Source organism: Argopecten irradians, chromosome 2 (genome assembly GCF_041381155.1).
Source record: "Argopecten irradians isolate NY chromosome 2, Ai_NY, whole genome shotgun sequence".
NCBI classification, from domain to species: domain Eukaryota; kingdom Metazoa; phylum Mollusca; class Bivalvia; order Pectinida; family Pectinidae; genus Argopecten; species Argopecten irradians.
This window is the reverse complement of record NC_091135.1, coordinates 8,483,704-8,503,826: the sequence shown is the minus strand read 5'-3', so window position 1 is coordinate 8,503,826 and position 20,123 is coordinate 8,483,704. Positions and strand designations below refer to the sequence as shown.

Below are 20,123 nucleotides of genomic sequence, written 5' to 3'. Positions count from 1 at the left end.
GAGTATAATTTACTTGCACTGTCATTTTAGTGATATCTAAATCTAATGATTAATTTCTGTTTAAACAATTGTTTCTACATATGTACTATTTCATATTAATATTTGAAACATACTTTGATTGATATACATTCAATTTTGATTTATTCATTGTATTGTCAGTTTGGGCTATAATTAGTCTCTATAATTATATATTATATATAAACATGAAATCTATATTAAGTTGTGTAAATTTACTAGAAGATTAAATAAAATAAGGGGTCTTTTCTCCGTCTTTCCCTATCCCATCCTAAGAAGGTCATACCTTACCTGAGATGATGATCAGTTAGGCGTCACAGGTAGAGTTTACCTATTTTTTTAACCCAGGAGGGTCCATTCTAGCATTCAATACATGTACAATTAATAGCATGCTGTGACCGCCTCTGTACCTGCATAACCTGATTAGTTTAGTAAAGTCTACGTGATTCCATGCGTGGTTTTGTTTCAAATAGTAATAATTAACTGATAGCTACTTTTTTATCAAATTGCGCTTATCTTTTCAATTGAGAATAATTGTTATAAAATTGATTTTTTTTCTAAAAATGAAGATACTTTATACACATTGATTTGTATCTTGTTTTGTATTTTATTGATCTTTTTTCAGGAGAGGGAGAGGGGTTTACTAACAGTTAAATTTATACTACATGTATACATGTACATGTGCATTTCAAACATGCTTCGAGACAATATCCTTTGGGCTCCTTTATGCCCCAGCCCAACCCCAAATCTACCTACAAAATTGTGTACTATTTGTATATATAGCTAGATATTGTATGTGTATTTCGCCGCTCTGACACTAATTCTGGCCTCTGGCCATGAAACGTTTTACCTTTAATTAAACTAATATCCTTGCTCAGGTATACATATACAAAGGATGCGAATACCTGGATTAACGTATACAAAGGATGCGAATACCTGGATTAACGTACGTAAACCCAGATATTTATATTTAGATAATGTATTATATAGATTTCTGGTAAAAACTATGATCTAGCTAGAAAAATATATCATAATGAGGTAAAAACGTATAAAGCTAGTATATTAGTTATCCGAAATAAAAGGGAAAAATAAATTCATAGTTAAATCAAAAATAATTTATATTGAAAATATATTCAGCCACTAAAGGGTCTTCTTCAGTCCAAAATAAATGTAGCTACATGTACATGTACAAACGATTTGGAGTATTATTAATTTTGAATATCTTAATGTAATTTCTTAATGAGACTACATGACAATAACTTTAATTAATAAAGCTGTCTCAATTAAATCTTTAAACTTTAAAAATGAACTATTGTTACGTTAACAATAGAACAAAATCAAAGTATGAAGATGTTTAAAATTAACATTGTAAAGGTCTCATTAGCCGGAACAGTAGACTGTTTAGCAGCTCCAAGTACGTAAATTGTCAAGTAAACAAAACAAAATACATTTAATATACTTTATATATCACATCTAGATTGCCCATGCCTTCAATACAGTTGAAATAAAACCCCATCATCGTTTTGCTCGTTTACTCAATACAATTGTATTCCTGAATTTATATCAACCACTATAACAATCGCCCAGACACCGTTTATAGGGATCAACCAACTAAATAAAAAAAAAGACCTTCGAAATGGCCCCTGTGTATACAAGATTGAGCCCAGGATAGCATTTTAACCCGGCCGCTGATTGGCTGGCTAATTATGAATTTCAAAAGTAAAAATGTTTTCTGACAGGTAATTATTCCTAGATAACCATGATATGAATTTGGAAATTTATATTGAGATTTAGGTTCAAAATATCAACTTTGATAATGAATAGGTAAAAGCATTAGAATTTCAGGATTTTTTTAGTGCAAAATGCGTCTGATTTCAATAAAGCTACCCTGGTTGGAGTTTGAGCAGAAGGACCCAAACTTTTTTTCTATTTAGTGATATATGAGAACCTAGACTTTAATTATAGAGCACAATAGCTAACTAATACTCCTTTGTTTTAATGATACAGTACAAAACTTTAACAAAATTTAACACTGTGGTCTATGTAAAATTATTTAGTTAGTTGCTCTCTCTACCGCCAAGACCGCACATCGTGCGCACATCGTCCGCACGCCGCACATCGTGTAACGTTGTGCGATTACACTACTGTATCAATATCACTTTCCCATGCTTTTCAATCAAAACCAAAACACCGACAATGTTCTCAATCACGATCTCCATTGCATTTGAGTTGGTACTGACGCTAGGAGGTAAAGGGAAGTAACTCTAAACCAATACTGCACTAGATGTACGTCATTGCGGTCAATTCATTGACTGCGTTGTAATCGGATTCACTTCAGAGTGCAATACTATCAAAATACTATTGCAATTGTAGTCTGCAGTGGTTAAACTATCGCAATGGTGTTTCCCTTGATAGCAATAGTTGAAATTGTAGATGATAGCCACCTCTACCGACGGAATTCTATTAAAGATAAGCCAACATGTTCATCGTGGGAGAGTATACATTCCTTATCTCTATGTTTGATTTAACCTAGTAAGGATATTTAAATTACTTATGGTTACAAATTCTATATAAAGAATGATCGCGTGATCCATATCTGTGAGGGCTGTTCCTGATGGAAAAATTTGATAAAAGGAAGGTGTGTTGAGTGCCGACAAGATGTTATCATTTATACTGCACTTTTATATCATGATTTTTTTTTGTAATAACACACTAAGAATATATGGTAACGAAAGATTATTTCCAGAAATTATAGCTATATGAAAGTTTACATTTTACGTCTGACCTCCACTGTTTGCTTAAAGCTGTGTTTAATAATAAGCAGTTTGGAATATTTTCATTAATTCATGAAGTACTTACCAATATGATATAGGGGTAATTTATTCGATACGTAAAGTCCTACTTCCATGACCATTAAGACAAAATATGTAAAATAAGTATTGATAATAAAAATCAGAAATCGTACAAACAGGTAACAAGGTGTTTATTTAAATAGTATTCAATAAATAATAGCGAAACAACTCAATGAAACAACACATTTAGGCTTGTGACGTACCAGACACTGGAGCTGTCTGAGAAGCAATGTCGAAATGTGATACAAGTTCCTGGAATCTGAAAATAGATATTGTAAACATAAGCGCAACTTCTAAGCATTAAGTAAAGGTTGGTTATATAATATTAAACTAGGTTCATATTGCGCGTTGTGCATCTATATTTACCATTTATGTCTATGATCTTGTTCCAATCTACGCTTGATCACAAAACTTCTTTTTAGGTCTTAGTTCAGATATTGATAGCCGTGGTCACTTTGCTTCATCATATGAGATACCATTTATGGCCTGATAAACTTCAATTTGGCAATGTTAGTTTACATAACAATAAGCGATAATAGTGATTCGCATAAAGCAAAATGAATAACTCGACTTGAATACTAATTTTATACCCATACATCGAATAGCTAATCTCTCATTACCCTATTTGGACGTTTTCTGCAAATCGTGTGGCTGATATCATTTATGGTTTATATTAGATATTCAAAAATAACAGTAGTTTGTGATTTTGTTTAATTTGTACTAACTACCAGAGTCAGTGATTGTAAATTAAAAAATAAACGACATTAAGACAAAGTGTATTTCCATCGTTTGCAACACACTATTCGTATTACGAATTAAATTTCTAAGTACATTTGAGCCTGTGACTGTTGTTAAACATGTATGCTTTACAAATTAGTGTTAACATTCGTGCAGGTTTAATAACAAATCTATTTTAACGGAAATTAAAATAAGCTCTCACTAAAACTCATAAGTAAAATAAAATTATACTTGTTTCATTGGTGTACAAAAGAACTATAAGCCATATATTATTAGTGTGTGCTTTATAAAAATGGTATGACCCGATGCTAAAACGTCCTTCATGTTGTACCTTTCTTACTATATATGTATTAAGATAATCGCAATTCGTGATCGTTCGACTCATGACGTCAGAGCTTTTGATAATACCAACATATGGAACCAATCACATACATAACTATAAGGTAAGATATTAGGACGTGTTACGCAAGTAGGTCGTACGGACATATTAACCTAGGATCTTATTGTCAGTCCCATAGGATGTCAGGTCTAAAGAAATCAGTGTGCACATAAATTATGTAGATTGTTGTATTCAAAGCTCACTAAAGACTTCAACTGTTGGTTATAATTTTGCTTTTTGATAGAAACAATTGAATGTTAAAGTGAATAGTCGGGCAAAGAAAACCAGCTAAATGCGTTCATTGGCCTTCCAAAAGTTCTCACATATTAATACGACGGTCAAGTTCTGCTTTGTAACCCAGTTATGACCATTAAAGCAAAGAACATTTGAAAGCATTGAAAGCGAGGCTGCGTGGAAATGTAACCACGGACATAGTGAGCCGGGAGGACGTTTTAGAATTTCCATACTTTAAATTAATTTCTTCGTACGCAGACAGATTTTGACGAGAGATTTTATTTTTCCATTTCATAAGAAATTATACTGGATACATTCACACCATTTTTACCGACTTTAGCCATCCTTGCCCGACTGTTCAATTTAAAATGATCAATGTTGTTTAGTGATTAATTTCTGGTACGTGTATATAAGCTAATCAGTTTTTAAGTTAACACAGCTTGACTTGTTTAAACTAAGCACAGGGGATATCATGTAGTTGTATATTACTCTAAATTCAATTGAGTCATTGATATGTACTTTTACATGGTTCAAAAATATTAAATTCGATATTTTGAGAACCAATGCTAAGCATAGCATGACATTCCTTACACAATATTTAAGTACAATATACTCATATTGCAAAAACTGTAATTGAAACATGAACAATTTAAGCATAGCATGACATTCCTTACACAAACTTGAATGTCTATGAAAGCTAACTAATCAGATATACTGTAATATTTAGAACATAGAACACCTAGATAACCGTATTCTGATAAGAAAAATGCAATCCTGAACATTTCATATGGTTACGAAACATTACGGAAATTATCGACTGTGCACGATACTTACGAGTGACAAACAAGTGGACAGGCGGTATGACCTAGAGTGTTGGTCGTTCCACTGCTGAACTGAGTGTCAACCAGGTTATTACATTCTTTCTCACACTCAGCCTCACGCTCATCAGATCCCATGGAGTGGTACAGATCTGTGACGATGGTCTTGATCTCGTCAACATGGAAAATGTTCACTACAATACAATGTCCGAATTACATATAAAAGCTCAAATGATGACAGTAGGTTTTCAAGAATGGTTGATCGGGAGTTGTTTCCCTTTGTATACACATCCCCAGGAAACACACATTACTTTGTTGATTAGAATCAGTGCGAAAGTCCTTTTCACTGTGCTGCCGTTCTTACAATTCAATTAAAGTCCTATTTGATTCAAACACAGTCTCCCAAACACGCACCTCGCACTTCACACACGCGACACAAATGGGAGACCGTCCTTTTATGACCCTGACTGTTAATAGGACGTTAACATAATCAAACAAACAAAAGATTCAAAACATTTCAGATTTCTTAATGCGCTTGACGTTAGTAACGGTTTTAATTTATAGGTAAGATTTTGCTATGGAAATCCGTTTTATGCCATTTTTGTAAACGTCAACATTTGTAGATGGGGGATGAATTAAGATTCCAATATATGAATGAGACGTGTGATCGTGGATAATTAATATATCGGCTGTCCTGTATATGGTGTGATATTTTCAAAAGAGTATTACCTGTTACCCGAAATGTAGAGAACACTTTATTTTTGATAAAATAATATGAATATTATAAGGGACGATGGGCATTGTTTAGTTAAGGAAAATGTGTAGTTGCATTCGAAAATATCAGTCATGGAAATAAAGATTAAGCATATCGACAACAACTGAAGGTCATCTATAGCAGAACTACTTCCCCTCATATTGACACTATTGACGAAATGCTAAATTCAAAAATTGAAACTGAATTGTAAGGATTTTTGTACCGCAAGTCCTTTAGTTGTAACATGCTTATAAAGTACAACATATTGTTCATCGGTTCATTATTAAGGTGGAAAATAATGTATGGATGCTACAGGGTATACACAGAGAGTCAGATATCGAGAACCAGTGGTCAAGCATACACGTCATAATACACTGATTACATACCTGGTATGTAACAGTAGCACTGAATTATAAAACGGTAATCTAGACTCCTAGACTACTTACATACAGCGCTGACTAGGGGGTTCAATGCCCGTTTGTTGGTAGATGTTGCTGGGGCGGGGTTAGCACTAGTGGGGGCAATATCGAAATGGTGGACGAGCTCCTGGAATCTGTAAATGAAATAAATCTAAATCTAATGACACAAGTTTATTCTTTTGATACTATATACATCAACTGAATACGTAAACATGGTTAACGTAATAATAAAGCTAGTTATTTGCTTTGTTGGTTTAATCTGAGGCCATTTAATGACGGCATTCTTTGTATGCAATTTGTTGAGTGTGTGATGATTGTCTGTATGTGTTGGGATATTGCGATGTGTTTGTGTTCATTATAACGATGGGATTGTTGCCGGTTTTGTAGTGCTATTCCTCTGAAGAATGTTGCCGAAGACACCGTACAGCACACCCTACTCGCGGTCACTGGCAACGGGCAAACCAGTCATCTTTCTCTTTTTATGCTTAGTTTTAAGCAGGAGCAGAAGCTAACACTTTTTTTATTACTTTGTTTTGTCCCCTGGCCGACACACAGACGCTAACTTACAGGGGAGAATGCTTAGTTCAAGGTCAACAGTAAGACAGTGTTAAGGGTTAGTAAGACATAAAAAGTATAGATTTCAAATTTAGTTGCCTTATCTTGCAACTGGGTCAGCAGGTTTTTTGTTACCACTATCTGCAAGGCTGGATCCGTATCATCTAGTCATTACACGTATTCTTTATATAATTGTCATTAACATATTGTCCGGCTTGATAAAATCGGTAACATATTCTTATTTTATATATCAAGATCTGATTCATTTAAAACTTTTTATAAACACAGGGCATGTAAGAATAAGAAGGGAAATTTAAAAACATATTAACAAGGATGATGCCCTAAAATGATCTGATTTGTTTCATTTAATTTGAACATTTCAAATCATTTAGGAAGCAATGTTCCTGACCATTGAGAGTTAGAGAAAATAATTTGATTGATCTCCCTTTAGTCATGTTAAGAAATCTATTCCGTTTAGATATAGTGCTAAATGATCGGTCAGTCTATTTATTGTATTTTTTGTAATAAGAAGTCAATTAGCTTCAAATTTCAGGAAATATCTTCGAACACAAAGTATGATATAAATGTGCAAAAAAGAGTTTTTAATTTTTCCACTCACCATAAAAAATTAACAACATTTTGAGTTTGTAATTTTACTAGCACAAATAAGAGCTGAAAATGATTTTATAAACATTTGGCAGTAATGTCAAAAATCCTTGTGCACATACGGTCACATCTTAAAATCAAATTTGGTCTACAATTTCAATTTACATATTTACGGGGTTAATTAGTATTTCAAAGTCATTTCTGCAGGCATATTTCCATATAATCATACATTAGACTTACAAATAAGGATTTTACAGTACATAAATTTCATATATATAATGTTTTTCGACTATTACAACCAAAGTTAAACAATCAAAGAAAAACTTACGAATGGCAGATAAGAGGACATGATGTGTGTCCAATTGTGTTGAGAGATCCAGCGTGGAATTGTGTTTCAATAAGATTGCTACATTCCCGCTCACATTCGGCCTCACGCTCATCAGTTCCCATGGAGTGGTACAGATCTGTGACGATGGTCTTGATCTCATCAGCGTGGAAAACGTTCACTGATGAAGTAAGAGAACACATGGAACGGAGTTTGTTCATTATACCTAATTGTGTAAGTCGTATTGTACATTGTATTTGTGAATGTGCAAATCGTATTGAACATTACATTGTGCAAGTTTACAGTGCATAAATTTCATAAATAGATGTTTTCGACTCTTGCAATCAAAGAAGAACTATAATGTTCATTATGCGCTTTGCACTTTATACACACTACATACCACATACATGGTAGGCGGTCCTTACTAGCTGTTAATAGGACGTAAATAAATCATACAGACAACTAATATTATTGTAAATGTGCAAGCCATATTGTACATTATAATTGTGAAAGTGCAAGCCATATTGTACATTATAATTGTGAAAGTGCAAGCCATATTGTATATTATAATTGTAAATGTGCAAGCCATATTGTACATTATAATTGTGAATGTGCAAGCCATATTGTACATTATAATTGTGAATATGCAAGCCATATTGTAATATTATAATTGTAAATGTGCAAGCCATATTGTACATTATAATTGTGAAAGTGCAAGCCATATTGTACATTATAATTGTGAAAGTGCAAGCCATATTGTATATTATAATTGTGAATGTGCAAGCCATATTGTATATTATAATTGTGAATGTGCAAGCTATATTGTACATTATAATTGTGAAAGTGCAAGCCATATTGTATATTATAATTGTGAATGTGCAAGCCATATTGTATATTATAATTGTGAATGTGCAAGCCATATTGTATATTATAATTGTGAAAATGCAAGCCATATTTTATATTATAATTGTGAATGTGGAAGTCATATTGTACATTATATTTGTAAATGTGCAAGCCATATTGAAGATTATAATTGTGAATGTGGAAGTCATATTGTGCATTATGATTTTAAATGTGCAAGCCATATTTTACATTATAATTGTGAATGTGCAAGCCATATTGTATGTTATAATTATGAATGTGCAAGCTACATTGTACATTATAATTGTGAAAGTGCAAGCCATATTGTATATTATAATTGTGAATGTGCAAGCTATATTGTATATTATAATTGTGAATGTGCAAGCCATATTGTAAATTATATTTGTGAAAGTGCAAGCCATATTGTATATTATAATTGTAAATGTGCAAGCCATATTTTACATTATAATTGTGAATGTGCAAGCCATATTGTACATTATAATTGTGAATGTGCAAGCCATATTGTACATTATAATTGTGAATGTGCAAGCCATATTGTGCATTATCATTTTGAATGTGCAAGCCATATTGTACATTATAATTGTGAATGTGCAAGCCATATTGTACATTATAATTGTGAATGTGCAAGCCATATTGTATATTATAATTGTAAATGTGCAAGCCATATTTTACATTATAATTGTGAATGTGCAAGCCATATTGTATATTATAATTGTGAATCTGCAAGCCATATTGTACATTACAATTGTGAATATGCGAGTCTTATTGTATAGCCTGTTATTTTTTAAACATTACTTCAGCTAGTGTCGTCATTATATAACTATATACAAACATAATATGGACGGGGTATAATCTTAACAGGGACATTACAGCAGCAGGAAATGAATCAGAAATACATGGATATTTTTAAAATCTTACGAATAGAAAATATGAATTTCTGAACAGGAACAGGAAACGGATTGAACTTGAATGCAAATGGACAATTACAAGTTGCAGTAAGTACACACACAAAAAATAAAAGACTTACAAATGGAAGTCAAGAGGGATGACCCGAGAGATCGCCTGACGTTGGTACCAGTAGCCGGAGCAACAGCCGTCTGTGGGGTGATGTCGTAATGGTGGACAAGTTCCTGAAATCTATATTAAAAAGAAAATACCATATCAACATTGCTCGGTCACCATTTTGTAAAGAATATAAAATCCCATTAAAGGACGGCATCCATTTGATTCCATGTGCTGCATGTGTGAATGTTTGTATGTTTTGGGAGGCTGTGGTGTATTCTTATTGTGTCTATTGCTTTTTATATAGTGAAGCATGCTGTCATAGAGACCAAAAACACACCTAGCTCTCACCTTACCATAGCTGTTAATAGCACGTTAATCAAACAAACAAACACACTTAACCCGGTCACGTTATTCTAGTTTCGAAAGGAAGGACAGCAATAATGAGGACGGTAAGGATAACTAAATATATTGTGAAAACTGGGAGAAATGATCAACTGTGACAATTTATACTGACACAAACGAATAAACAAACTCACGAATGACAGATCAAGGGACAGGCAGTGTGGCCAAGAGTGTTGGTCGTTCCACTGCTGAACTGGGTGTCAACTAGGTTGTTACATTCCTTCTCACACTCGGCCTCACGCTCATCAGATCCCATGGAGTGGTACAGATCTGTGACGATTGTTTTAATCTCGTCAGCGTGGAACACGTTCACTATCAGAGAAAAAGAAACACGAAAGGGACTGCAAAATGTGTTAAAACAGTAATGTATTTCTTTTTACATTTATTTTCTATTTTTTCCTGTCGTTATTTAAATAACTCGGACAAATGTACTCTATTGAACACAAATAAATGATAAAATCCAGATATATGTGTTTTCAATTAATTTAAACAAACAGGATCCAGAACAAAACAGACAACACCTATCAAAGTTTTTTTTGCAATATTGAATAACATTATATGAGATGAAATATGGGTTGCAACGAATAAATGTTGTTGTTTTTTTCGAATATTATGCTACAGTGCTTCAGTATAGAGCTTACAGATGGAGTTCATGAAGGTTGATCCAAAAGAGCGTTTAGCACTGGTACCAGTAGCCGGAGCAACAGCCGTCTGTGGGGTGATGTCGTAATGGTGGACAAGTTCCTGGAATCTGTAAATTAAAATAAAACAATATTTTTAAATTACACTGACACCATTATGTGAAGAATATATAATTCCAGGATTAGCTTGACCATAACTGTTGATAGGACGTTATTTAATCAAACAAGAAAATAAATTTTCAAATATATTATAGATAACAAAGAATCAAAGCATGTTAGAAATAACACTTCTAAATGCACGAGTTCCATTATTAAAAGAGCAATGGTTGGTTCCCTGGTCTTAACAGCTAGGGTCAACTAAGGACGGTCAAACTGGATGCCATGTACTGCTAGAGTGTGAACGTCTATTTTTGTAATGCTGTGGTGTATTCGTTTGGTGTTGCTTTGTTCTTTCTATAGTTCTAACTCACTACGTAAGACACCAAACAACGCACCTAACCTGGTTGCTTTATATTAGTTTCGAAAGGAAAAACAACGATATCACAGACGGTAGGAAAAACTAAATGAATTATGAAAATTTTAAATCCGCACGCATATTTTGTTCGACTGAGAAAAGAGATTAACTGTGATCTTACGAATGACAGATCAGGGGACAGGCAGTGTGGCCAAGAGTGTTGGTCGTTCCACTGCTGAACTGGGTGTCAACTAGGTTGTTACATTCCTTCTCACACTCAGCCTCACGCTCATCAGATCCCATGGAGTGGTACAGATCAGTGACGATAGTCTTGATTTCGTCAGCGTGAAACACGTTCACTTGTAGAGAAAAAGAAACGCCATAGAGACTATAGTTTACAAAAATAGATAAAAATCATTATAAACTTCTGTTTGCATCCTCTTTTACATTTTTTTCGTTAATAATTCAAAATGTGATATTTCAGACATATGTCAAAGTTTCCTCAATTGAACACATATGAATAATAAAATCAAATGCAGTTTCAATTAATTTCAACAAGAAAGATCCAGAACAAAATAGAATAGTTTTATTTGCATCGTAGTATCACATTAAATTAGGGTTACAATGATTAAAAGTTTCTTTAAAGTACTGTGCTGAAGTATTTCAGTATACAACTTACAGATGGAGTTCATGAAGGTTGATCCAAAAGAGCGTTTAGCACTGGTACCAGTAGCCGGAGCAACAGCAGTCTGAGGGGTGATGTCAAAATGATGGACGAGTTCCTGGAATCTGCATATGGTGATAAAAACCTATACGTTCAACTTTCAACTTTGAATATCACAAATTGTGAAAACACGTTATGCTATCCATAACATTAAAAGAAATGAAAGATATATAAATGTTACGATTTTCAAGTGTTTCGTGCTAAGACCTTTAATATTTGTGAACTAAAAACAGATCGAAATCAAACCATCGGTACGGAATATATCACCACATCTATATATTCAATTATAACAGAAAATTGAAAATTAAAAACAAAATAAAAGAGAAAGCAAAATCATTTCAAGTTTCAGAAACTATGTCAAATTCATTTTGAATACCACAAAAACAGGAAATAATTCAAGACAGTTCGTTGATAGACAGATACATGTATGTAACTTCTCTTTGAAAAAATTTGCTTAATGCAGGAAATTCCACTATTGGAGGGAGGCACAACTGAAATATACCGTATAAATGTACCAGACATCCACACACGCAACGCACGGTTGTCGTCATTAAGTGTTCACAAGACAAGAAACCGACAAAAACATCCCTTATAGCCAACATTACTTACGAGTGACAGATCAGAGGACAGGCAGTGTGTCCAATGGTGTTCAATGTGCCAGTGGCCTGACTCTCAACAAGTTTGTTACATTCGGCCTCACACTCGACCTCACGCTCATCAGATCCCATGGAGTGGTACAGATCTGTGACAATGGTCTTGATCTCATCAGCATGGAACACGTTCACTGGTCAAACAGAAACAGTTATCAGTTTGCAAAGTGAATGGTCATATATTTGATCCCTTAGGAACTACCTATATATAAGTAAGTCATGTGCATCTGCGTGCACTACGAACAGCACCTTCGTATCTTAAGGTTGAAATGTGTATGCAAAGGCAGAATACCAGAAGGGTAAAGTTTTTGGTATATCGATAGTATAGAAAACAAACGACATCATTATTAGAGACGCTACATCTGTTTATTACTTGCATATTAGTTGAAAATAGAAGTATCAAATTAAGATATTTCTGACTTTGGAAAAAAACTTTTTACCTGGCTTAAAACAATATTTTTTTATCCTTTGGTAGAGAATCGTGTAATATGCTTTTATCTCAAATACTTATATCATTTAAATAGTACGATTTTAAACGTGTATACTTACAGATGGATGACAGGAAGGGATTCAAAGCCCTCTTTGCTGGAGCGGCGGCGGTTTGTTGGTTGATGTCGAAATGGTGGACGAGTTCCTGGAATCTGTACATGCAGACAAAAAGTTTAAGTTTCAGAGGCTATATCTAACTCATTTTGAATACCAATAAATGCAGGAAATAATTCGAGACAGTTTTAACGTAGAGGACCATCTTTTTCAGAAAAAAGTAACCACATTAACATTCTGACATGAATCGATATCACAACAAATTCGTTAAAGATATTATTTGTCTGCTGTTGCTTAGCGTTCGCATGAATAATAATTGGACTGGCTATCCCGTTGTCAGCATAATGCAACCAGGTTGGGTGTGCTGTCCTTGTAACTCTGGTGTATTGTTTTATCGATATTAAATAGGCACGAGATTGCACTATTGTAGAGAGACAAATATCGAATATAACGCATTCTCCCACATTTTACAGACATCTATACACGCAACACACGGCATACAAGTGAGTCCGTCCATAGATGGCCATATTTGTCAATAGGACGTTAGGTCCATACAACCGGTCAAAAGCATCCCTTATAGCCAACATTACTTACGAGTGACAGATGAGAGGACAGGCAGTGTGTCCAATGGTATTCAATGTGCCAGTAGCCTGACTCTCGACGAGTTTGTTACACTCGGCCTCACACTCGACCTCACGCTCATCAGATCCCATAGAGTGGTACAGATCTGTGACGATGGTCTTGATCTCATCAGCATGGAACACGTTCACTGGTCAAACATAAACAGTATACGCTGTATTCAAAGTGAATAGTTATGCATTTGATCCCTTTGGTTGTTACCTATATAGTAAGCCAAATTATGTTTCTGCTTCAACTACACATTCTACTAATAGCGTCCTGAAGTTACAATGTATATGCAAAGGCAGAAGCCGAGAAGAGTTACGCTTTTGTGATGAGATATAAATGAGTTAGTCACTAGACTCTTAACTGCTTATCAGTTTGTTTAAGTTTGGAAATGGATTCATTTTTAGTTGGGAACAGAAGCATCAGTTTTACGGTTATGTGAATATCAAATCCAAATTCATAATTATTGCGTGTAATAAGTGTGAAAACAAATTCAATATCTGACTTAAAACAACATGTTATGAAGAATTGTGTAATGCTTTTCTCTAAAATAGTTATTATCAATTTAAATGGTGCGATATTAAATGTGGGTACTTACAGATGGATGACAGGAAGGGATTCAAAGCCCTCTTGGCTGGAGCGGCGGCGGTTTGTTGGTTAATGTCGAAATGATGGACGAGTTCCTGGAATCTTTAGATGGTGATAAAAACCGTATAGGTTCATCTTTCTTCAAACATTGGAAATTACAAATTTTGAAAATAACGGCACGATATCCATTTCATGTAAAAACGCGTATTCAATTTAAATGTTACTTACTGAAAGAGACACAACCTTTCCGAAACAAAAAAATATTAGTTTCATTAAAATTGATAACAAATGAAAATGAATGTCGATGGTCTAAGATGAGGTTACAACACCAAACAATGTTTTTTTTCGTGCGTAATCCATGTTTACAGTAAGATTAATTTCGCTATTTTGGCGTTTGGCGAAGTGACAATCAACTAACGCGCGGCGATATGAACGAGGGCGGGAAACATAATGTGACCCGCGTTATGAATATTCACATTTAATTTTGTTTTTAATTAAATTGTTTAGAAGGTGATGTTACGTGTAGTATTAACATTAAGTCAATAACTTTTGCGACAATATTATCAATCTTGTTTTTCATTTCCATATTATAAAACAAAAGCCGTTTCGGAAGGGTGGTGGATCTTAAAGTTAGTTCCATGGTTAGAAATCTAATATATCTATCTGTCTTTAAATTACCTTATTTGCCAATAGGGCATTAAGTACATTGCAGGTAATTAAAAAACATCAATTATATCGAACATTACTTACGAGTGACAGATCAGAGGACAGGCAGTGTGTCCAATGGTGTTGAGGGAACCAGTGGCCTGACTCTCGACGAGTTTGTTGCACTCGGACTCACACTCGGCCTCACGCTCATCAGTTCCCATAGATTGGTACAAATCTGTGACGATGGTCTTAATCTCGTCAGCGTGGAAAACGTTCACTGGACAAACAGAAACAGTACACGCTGCATGCAAAGTAAATGATCATGTATTTGATCCCTTATGAACTTATATAAGTAAGCCATATCCTGTTTCTGCTTCAAAAACACATATTACTGGTATCATGAAGATAAAATGTGTATGTAAAGACAAAAGACGTTTTTGTCGATGATATACGATGAGTTATTAACTACATCATTTTTACAGACTCTTAACTTGTTATTAGTTTCAGATTTAGAATTTCATTCATTGTTTGAATTGCAAATTGAAGAATCAGTTTTAGGGTTTTGTCCTTGGACAAATCTCGTTATGAAAATCCAAATCTCTAACTATTCTGAGTGAAAAAAATAACACCTGACTTAAAACAACATCTTTTTAATGAATAGAGTAATGTTTATTTGCTTAAATAGTCATCGCTAATATAAATTGGTATGATTTTAAACGTGGGTACTTACATATCGATGACAGGAAGGGATTCAAAGCCCTCTTGGCTGGAGCGGCGGCGGTTTGTTGGTTGATGTCGAAATGATGGACAAGTTCCTGGAATCTTTAGATGGTGATAAAAAGCTTATAGGTTCATCTTTCTTCAACCATTGGAAATTGCAAATTTTGAAAATTACGGCACGATATCCATTCCATCTAAACACGCGTATTCAATTCAAATTTAACTAATTGAAAGAGACAAAACCTTTCCGAAACAAAACAAAAAATAGTTTCATTAAAATTAATAACATATGAATATGAGTGTCGATGGTCTAAAATGAGGTTACAATACCAAACAATGTTTTTTTCGTGCGTAATCCATGTTTACAGTAAGGATTCATTTCGATATTTTGGCGTTTAACGCAGTGACAATCAACTAACGCGCCGTGATATGAACGAGGGCGGGAAACATAATGTGACCCGCGTTATGAATATTCACATTTAATTTAATTTTTAATTAAATTGTTTAGAAGGTGATGAGACGTGTAGTATTAACATTAAGTCAATATCCTTGCGAAAATAGTATCAATCTCGTTTTTCATTTCCATATTATAAAACAAAAGCCGTTTCGGAAGGGTAGTGGATCTTAAAGTTAGTTCCATGGTTAGAAATCTAATATATCTATCTGTCTTTAAATTACCTTATTTGCCAATAGGACATTAAGTACATTGCAGTTAATTAAAAAATATCAATTATATCGAACATTACTTACGAGTGACAGATCAGAGGACAGGCAGTGTGTCCAATGGTGTTCAATGTGCCAGTAGCCTGACTCTCGACAAGTTTGTTACACTCGGCCTCACACTCGACCTCACGCTCATCAGATCCCATAGAGTGGTACAAATCTGTGACGATGGTCTTAATCTCGTCAGCGTGGAACACATTCACTGGCCAAACAGAAACAGTACACGATGTACGCAAAGTGAATGATCGTGTATTTCATCCCTTATGAACTTATATAAATAAGCCATATCCTGTGTCTGCTTCAAATACACATACCACTGGTATCATGAAGATAAAATGTGTATGTAAAGGCAAAAGACGTTTTTGTCGATGATATAAAGATGAGTTATTAACTACATCATTTTTACAGACTCTTAACTGCTTATTAGTTTCAGATTTAGAATTTCATTCATTGCTTGAATTTGCAAATTGAAGCATCAGGTTTAGGGTTTTGTCCTTGGAAAAAACTTGTTATGAAAATCAAAATCTCTAACTCTTCTGTTTGAAAAAAAATAACACCTGACTTAAAACAAGATCTTTTTAATGAATATAGTAATGTTTTGTTTTTTTTTTGCTAAAATAGTCATCGCTAATTTAAATTGGTATGATTTTAAACGTGGAAACTTACAGATGGATGACAGGAAAGGATTCAAAGCCCTCTTGGCTGGAGCGGCGGCGGTTTGTTGGTTGATGTCGAAATGATGGACGAGTTCCTGGAATCTTTAGATGGTGATAAAAACCGTATAGGTTCATCTTTCTTTCAATGTTGCGAAGACCAAATTTGGAAAGGTTATGTAATGATATCCATTATATGTAATGACATATGTTGAGTTAAGATGCTTCGTATCTAAAGGCCCACCTCCTTTCCGAAACAACCTTTCAAAACAGTTTTCTCACTACCTCAATAATCAATAACATATGAAAATGTATTTCGTTAATCTAAGATAAGGATTAGGACGATGGCGGGAAACATTATGCGACCCGCGTTATGAAATTCGCATGTAATTTTACAATTGTTTAGAAGGTGATGATACGTGCAGTGTTAACATTAAGTCAATAACTTTTGCGACAAAATCATCAATCTCGTTTTTCATTTCCATTTAAAAAAACAAAAGCCGTTTCGGATGGGTAGTGGATAATAAAGTTAATTTCGTGGTTAGAAATATAATATAATATAATTATGATATATCTATCTGTCTTTAAATTAACTTATTTGTCAATAGGGCATTAAGTACATTACTGCCAATCAAAATCATCAATCATATCGAACATAACTTACGAGTGACAGATTAGGGGACAGGCAGTGTGTCCAATGGTGTTGAGGGAGCCAGTGGCCTGACTCTCGACAAGTTTGTTACACTCAGACTCACACTCGGCCTCACGCTCATCAGTTCCCATGGACTGGTACAAATCTGTGACAATGGTCTTGATCTCATCAGCGTGGAACACGTTTACTGGACAAAACAGAAAATAAGTTTAAAAGTTTTATGAAGAGGAAATCCAAAATCCTAACAATCATTATGAAAAAAGAAATGAAACATTTTATAACTGGCCACCTTGCTTAATCTAATGTGCTCATAATTATTTGTAATACCCGACATAAACAATATTTTCTTTGCTTTGGTGATTAAAACGTTAAGGCTTTTCTCTAAAATAGTTCAGAATTTAAAAGGTACGATTTTTAATGTGGACACTTACAGATTGATGAAAGGAAGGGATTCAAAGCCCTCTTGGCTGGAGCGGCGGCGGCGGTCTGCGGTGTTACATCAAAGTAATGCACTAGTTCTTGGTAGCTGAAACCAGAATGTCATCAATATGCTAGGATAATACGATTGAAAGACATAGCATGGAGAGAACGTAGTAAAACGATAGATGAAACATGATATTAAAATCACCAAAACTCAATATAGAAAAACAATAAAGAAGAAATGAGGAAAAAGCAATGGTCAATGATTGAACGAAAAATAATAACAATTATATTGCATAGAACAGAACTAAAAAAACTGCAAACGTCGTTTGGTAGGCTGCATGGACTATTTTCACACATGTTTATCCCATTAAATATATCTTTGTATGAAATTACTCCATACAATATCTAACAGAGCATAAGGGAAAATTAGGAAACTTTGGATATACTATAAACAATAAAACACTTACAAGCTTTTGCAACCGTCTATGAAACACTTACAAGCAAAATGAAGTCTATACGTTCAGAGCTAAGAATTGTCAATGTAAATCTGAGAACTGATATTTCATGTAAATAAACAAATGTAACAAATTAGAATAGACGACATTCATTTATCCGATAGTTCTGACAGACCCTGTGGTATTTTGATACAATGAAAACCTAGACTTACGAGTGACAGATCAGAGGACAGGCAGTGTGGCCAATAGTGTTAAGAGATCCAGAAGAAAGTTGGCTATCAACAAGTTTGTTACATTCGGCCTCGCATTCGACTTCACGCTCATCAGTCCCCATGGAGTGGTAAAGGTCCTGTACTATGGTCTTTACCTCGTCGGCATGGAAAATATTTACTATGAAAATACGAAACCGAAAGAACGAGATGAATTTGTATATATTCTGCAAACTTTTTCATAGTCATGTAGTTCTAAACATACAACTTTCTGATTGATGGTGTTGGCAACCCTTTCCAAAAAAGGCGAATTTCGCATATTCATGACGTCACCAAAGCAAACCTTGTTAATGGTAGGAAACCGCGTATCGAAAATCAAAATATTTTTATCAAATTTAACATTTTGCAGATATATATTATCAGCCAAGGTCGTAGAACGGCCTACGCTGTATGTAATGTATGAATTTCTGCATGTTTAGAAATCTGTAATATTAATATTTTATTTTGTAGGTGAATTATAACTGTTTTGAGTTCAATATAAATAACAACCGTTAAATGCACCGTTAAATATTCGGATATTCGGATGTTTCACTATTACCCGGGCAAAGGTGCTACATTTCTTTTATATTTGTTAACCCATCTTGATACATGGTTCACACATAGGATGGATTTTCACACGAATTTCACAACCTTTGTCTTAGCTTTAAGATCTAATTATATATTATGCTTTTAATAAGATATGCCATTGAAACTTAACAGCACTTTCAGTACTACGCATTATTTCGTGTTTCTGAGTGTCCTCAATCATATTTTTTTTCATTTTTGCTTTACAAATAATCGACGAAAAATCATGGATCCCAATATTTTTGCTATACAGAGAACCAACGTAAAATCGTATATCCCAATATTTTTACATTGATGCAAGCTACCGACTTGTTATTGGTAATTCTTACTACCTATATTCAACTTACAAATTGCACCTAAGAAAGGATTTGTGGACCTCCTCTCGGGGGCAGCTATGGCCAAAGGCACTGCTAACAAGAGTATTCCAAACCACTTCATTTTCCGCTGAAACAAATATTAAATATACGGTATGCATAAGTAATAAAAAAAAGGTATGATGTTTCGAAAACGAATATATATGTATAATTTCTGAATTTCATTTTAAATTATCAGGAATTTGAGAGTGATGAACAACGCAATATTTTTTCTTTTCTTTTTTCAATAAAACGATGTGTGTATTAATATATTGTGTAAAATCACTGCGTAAAAATGACTTATGTTTTGTTTCTTTTTTTTTAAATCTTGATTTCGATTTTTCAATTCAAAATTGAATATAGTTTGCATATTTATATTTCTTACCTGTTGATTGCCGCCCTGGGTAATGAAGTGGGCTCTTAAACAGTGGTCAGTTTTATACTAGCCTCACCTA

The 20,123-nt window shown here is 34.1% G+C and overlaps 1 protein-coding gene across 7 annotated transcripts; it reads right to left on the bottom strand.

Annotated features, from left to right (window-relative positions):
• Positions 1–2,981: 2,981 nt before the first annotated feature.
• On the bottom strand, positions 2,982–20,070 carry LOC138314344 (uncharacterized). 7 transcript variants are annotated; one of them, XM_069254640.1, is made up of 22 exons: positions 20,054–20,070; positions 19,663–19,759; positions 18,695–18,872; positions 18,036–18,130; positions 17,617–17,791; positions 16,966–17,057; positions 16,327–16,501; positions 15,587–15,678; positions 14,959–15,133; positions 14,219–14,310; positions 13,591–13,765; positions 13,003–13,094; positions 12,413–12,587; positions 11,759–11,868; positions 11,261–11,438; positions 10,626–10,735; positions 10,119–10,296; positions 9,605–9,714; positions 7,699–7,876; positions 6,237–6,343; positions 5,053–5,230; positions 2,982–3,126 (listed from the first exon to the last, which is right to left on the bottom strand). In XM_069254640.1, exons 2-22 carry the CDS (start codon positions 19,751–19,753, stop codon positions 3,054–3,056), a joined length of 2,829 nt encoding a protein of 942 aa, XP_069110741.1. In that variant the 5' UTR covers positions 19,754–19,759; positions 20,054–20,070; the 3' UTR covers positions 2,982–3,053. The 7 variants fall into 7 exon arrangements, with proteins under 7 accessions (XP_069110741.1, XP_069110746.1, XP_069110745.1 ...); XM_069254645.1 differs by lacking the exons at positions 10,119–10,296; positions 10,626–10,735; XM_069254644.1 differs by lacking the exons at positions 12,413–12,587; positions 13,003–13,094 and having other exon boundaries at positions 20,054–20,069.
• Positions 20,071–20,123: the final 53 nt, after the last annotated feature.

Coding starts and splice junctions, on each gene's coding strand:
- LOC138314344 (XM_069254640.1), bottom strand. CDS start 19,753: ATGAAGTGGTTTGGAATACTCTTGTTAGCAGTGCCTTTGGCCATAGCT. Junction 11,869..12,412: donor TGTCCTCTGATCTGTCACTC/GTAAGTAATGTT, acceptor CACCATATGCAG/ATTCCAGGAACTCGTCCATC. Junction 10,297..10,625: donor AACCTTCATGAACTCCATCT/GTAAGCTCTATA, acceptor TTTCTCTGATAG/TGAACGTGTTCCACGCTGAC.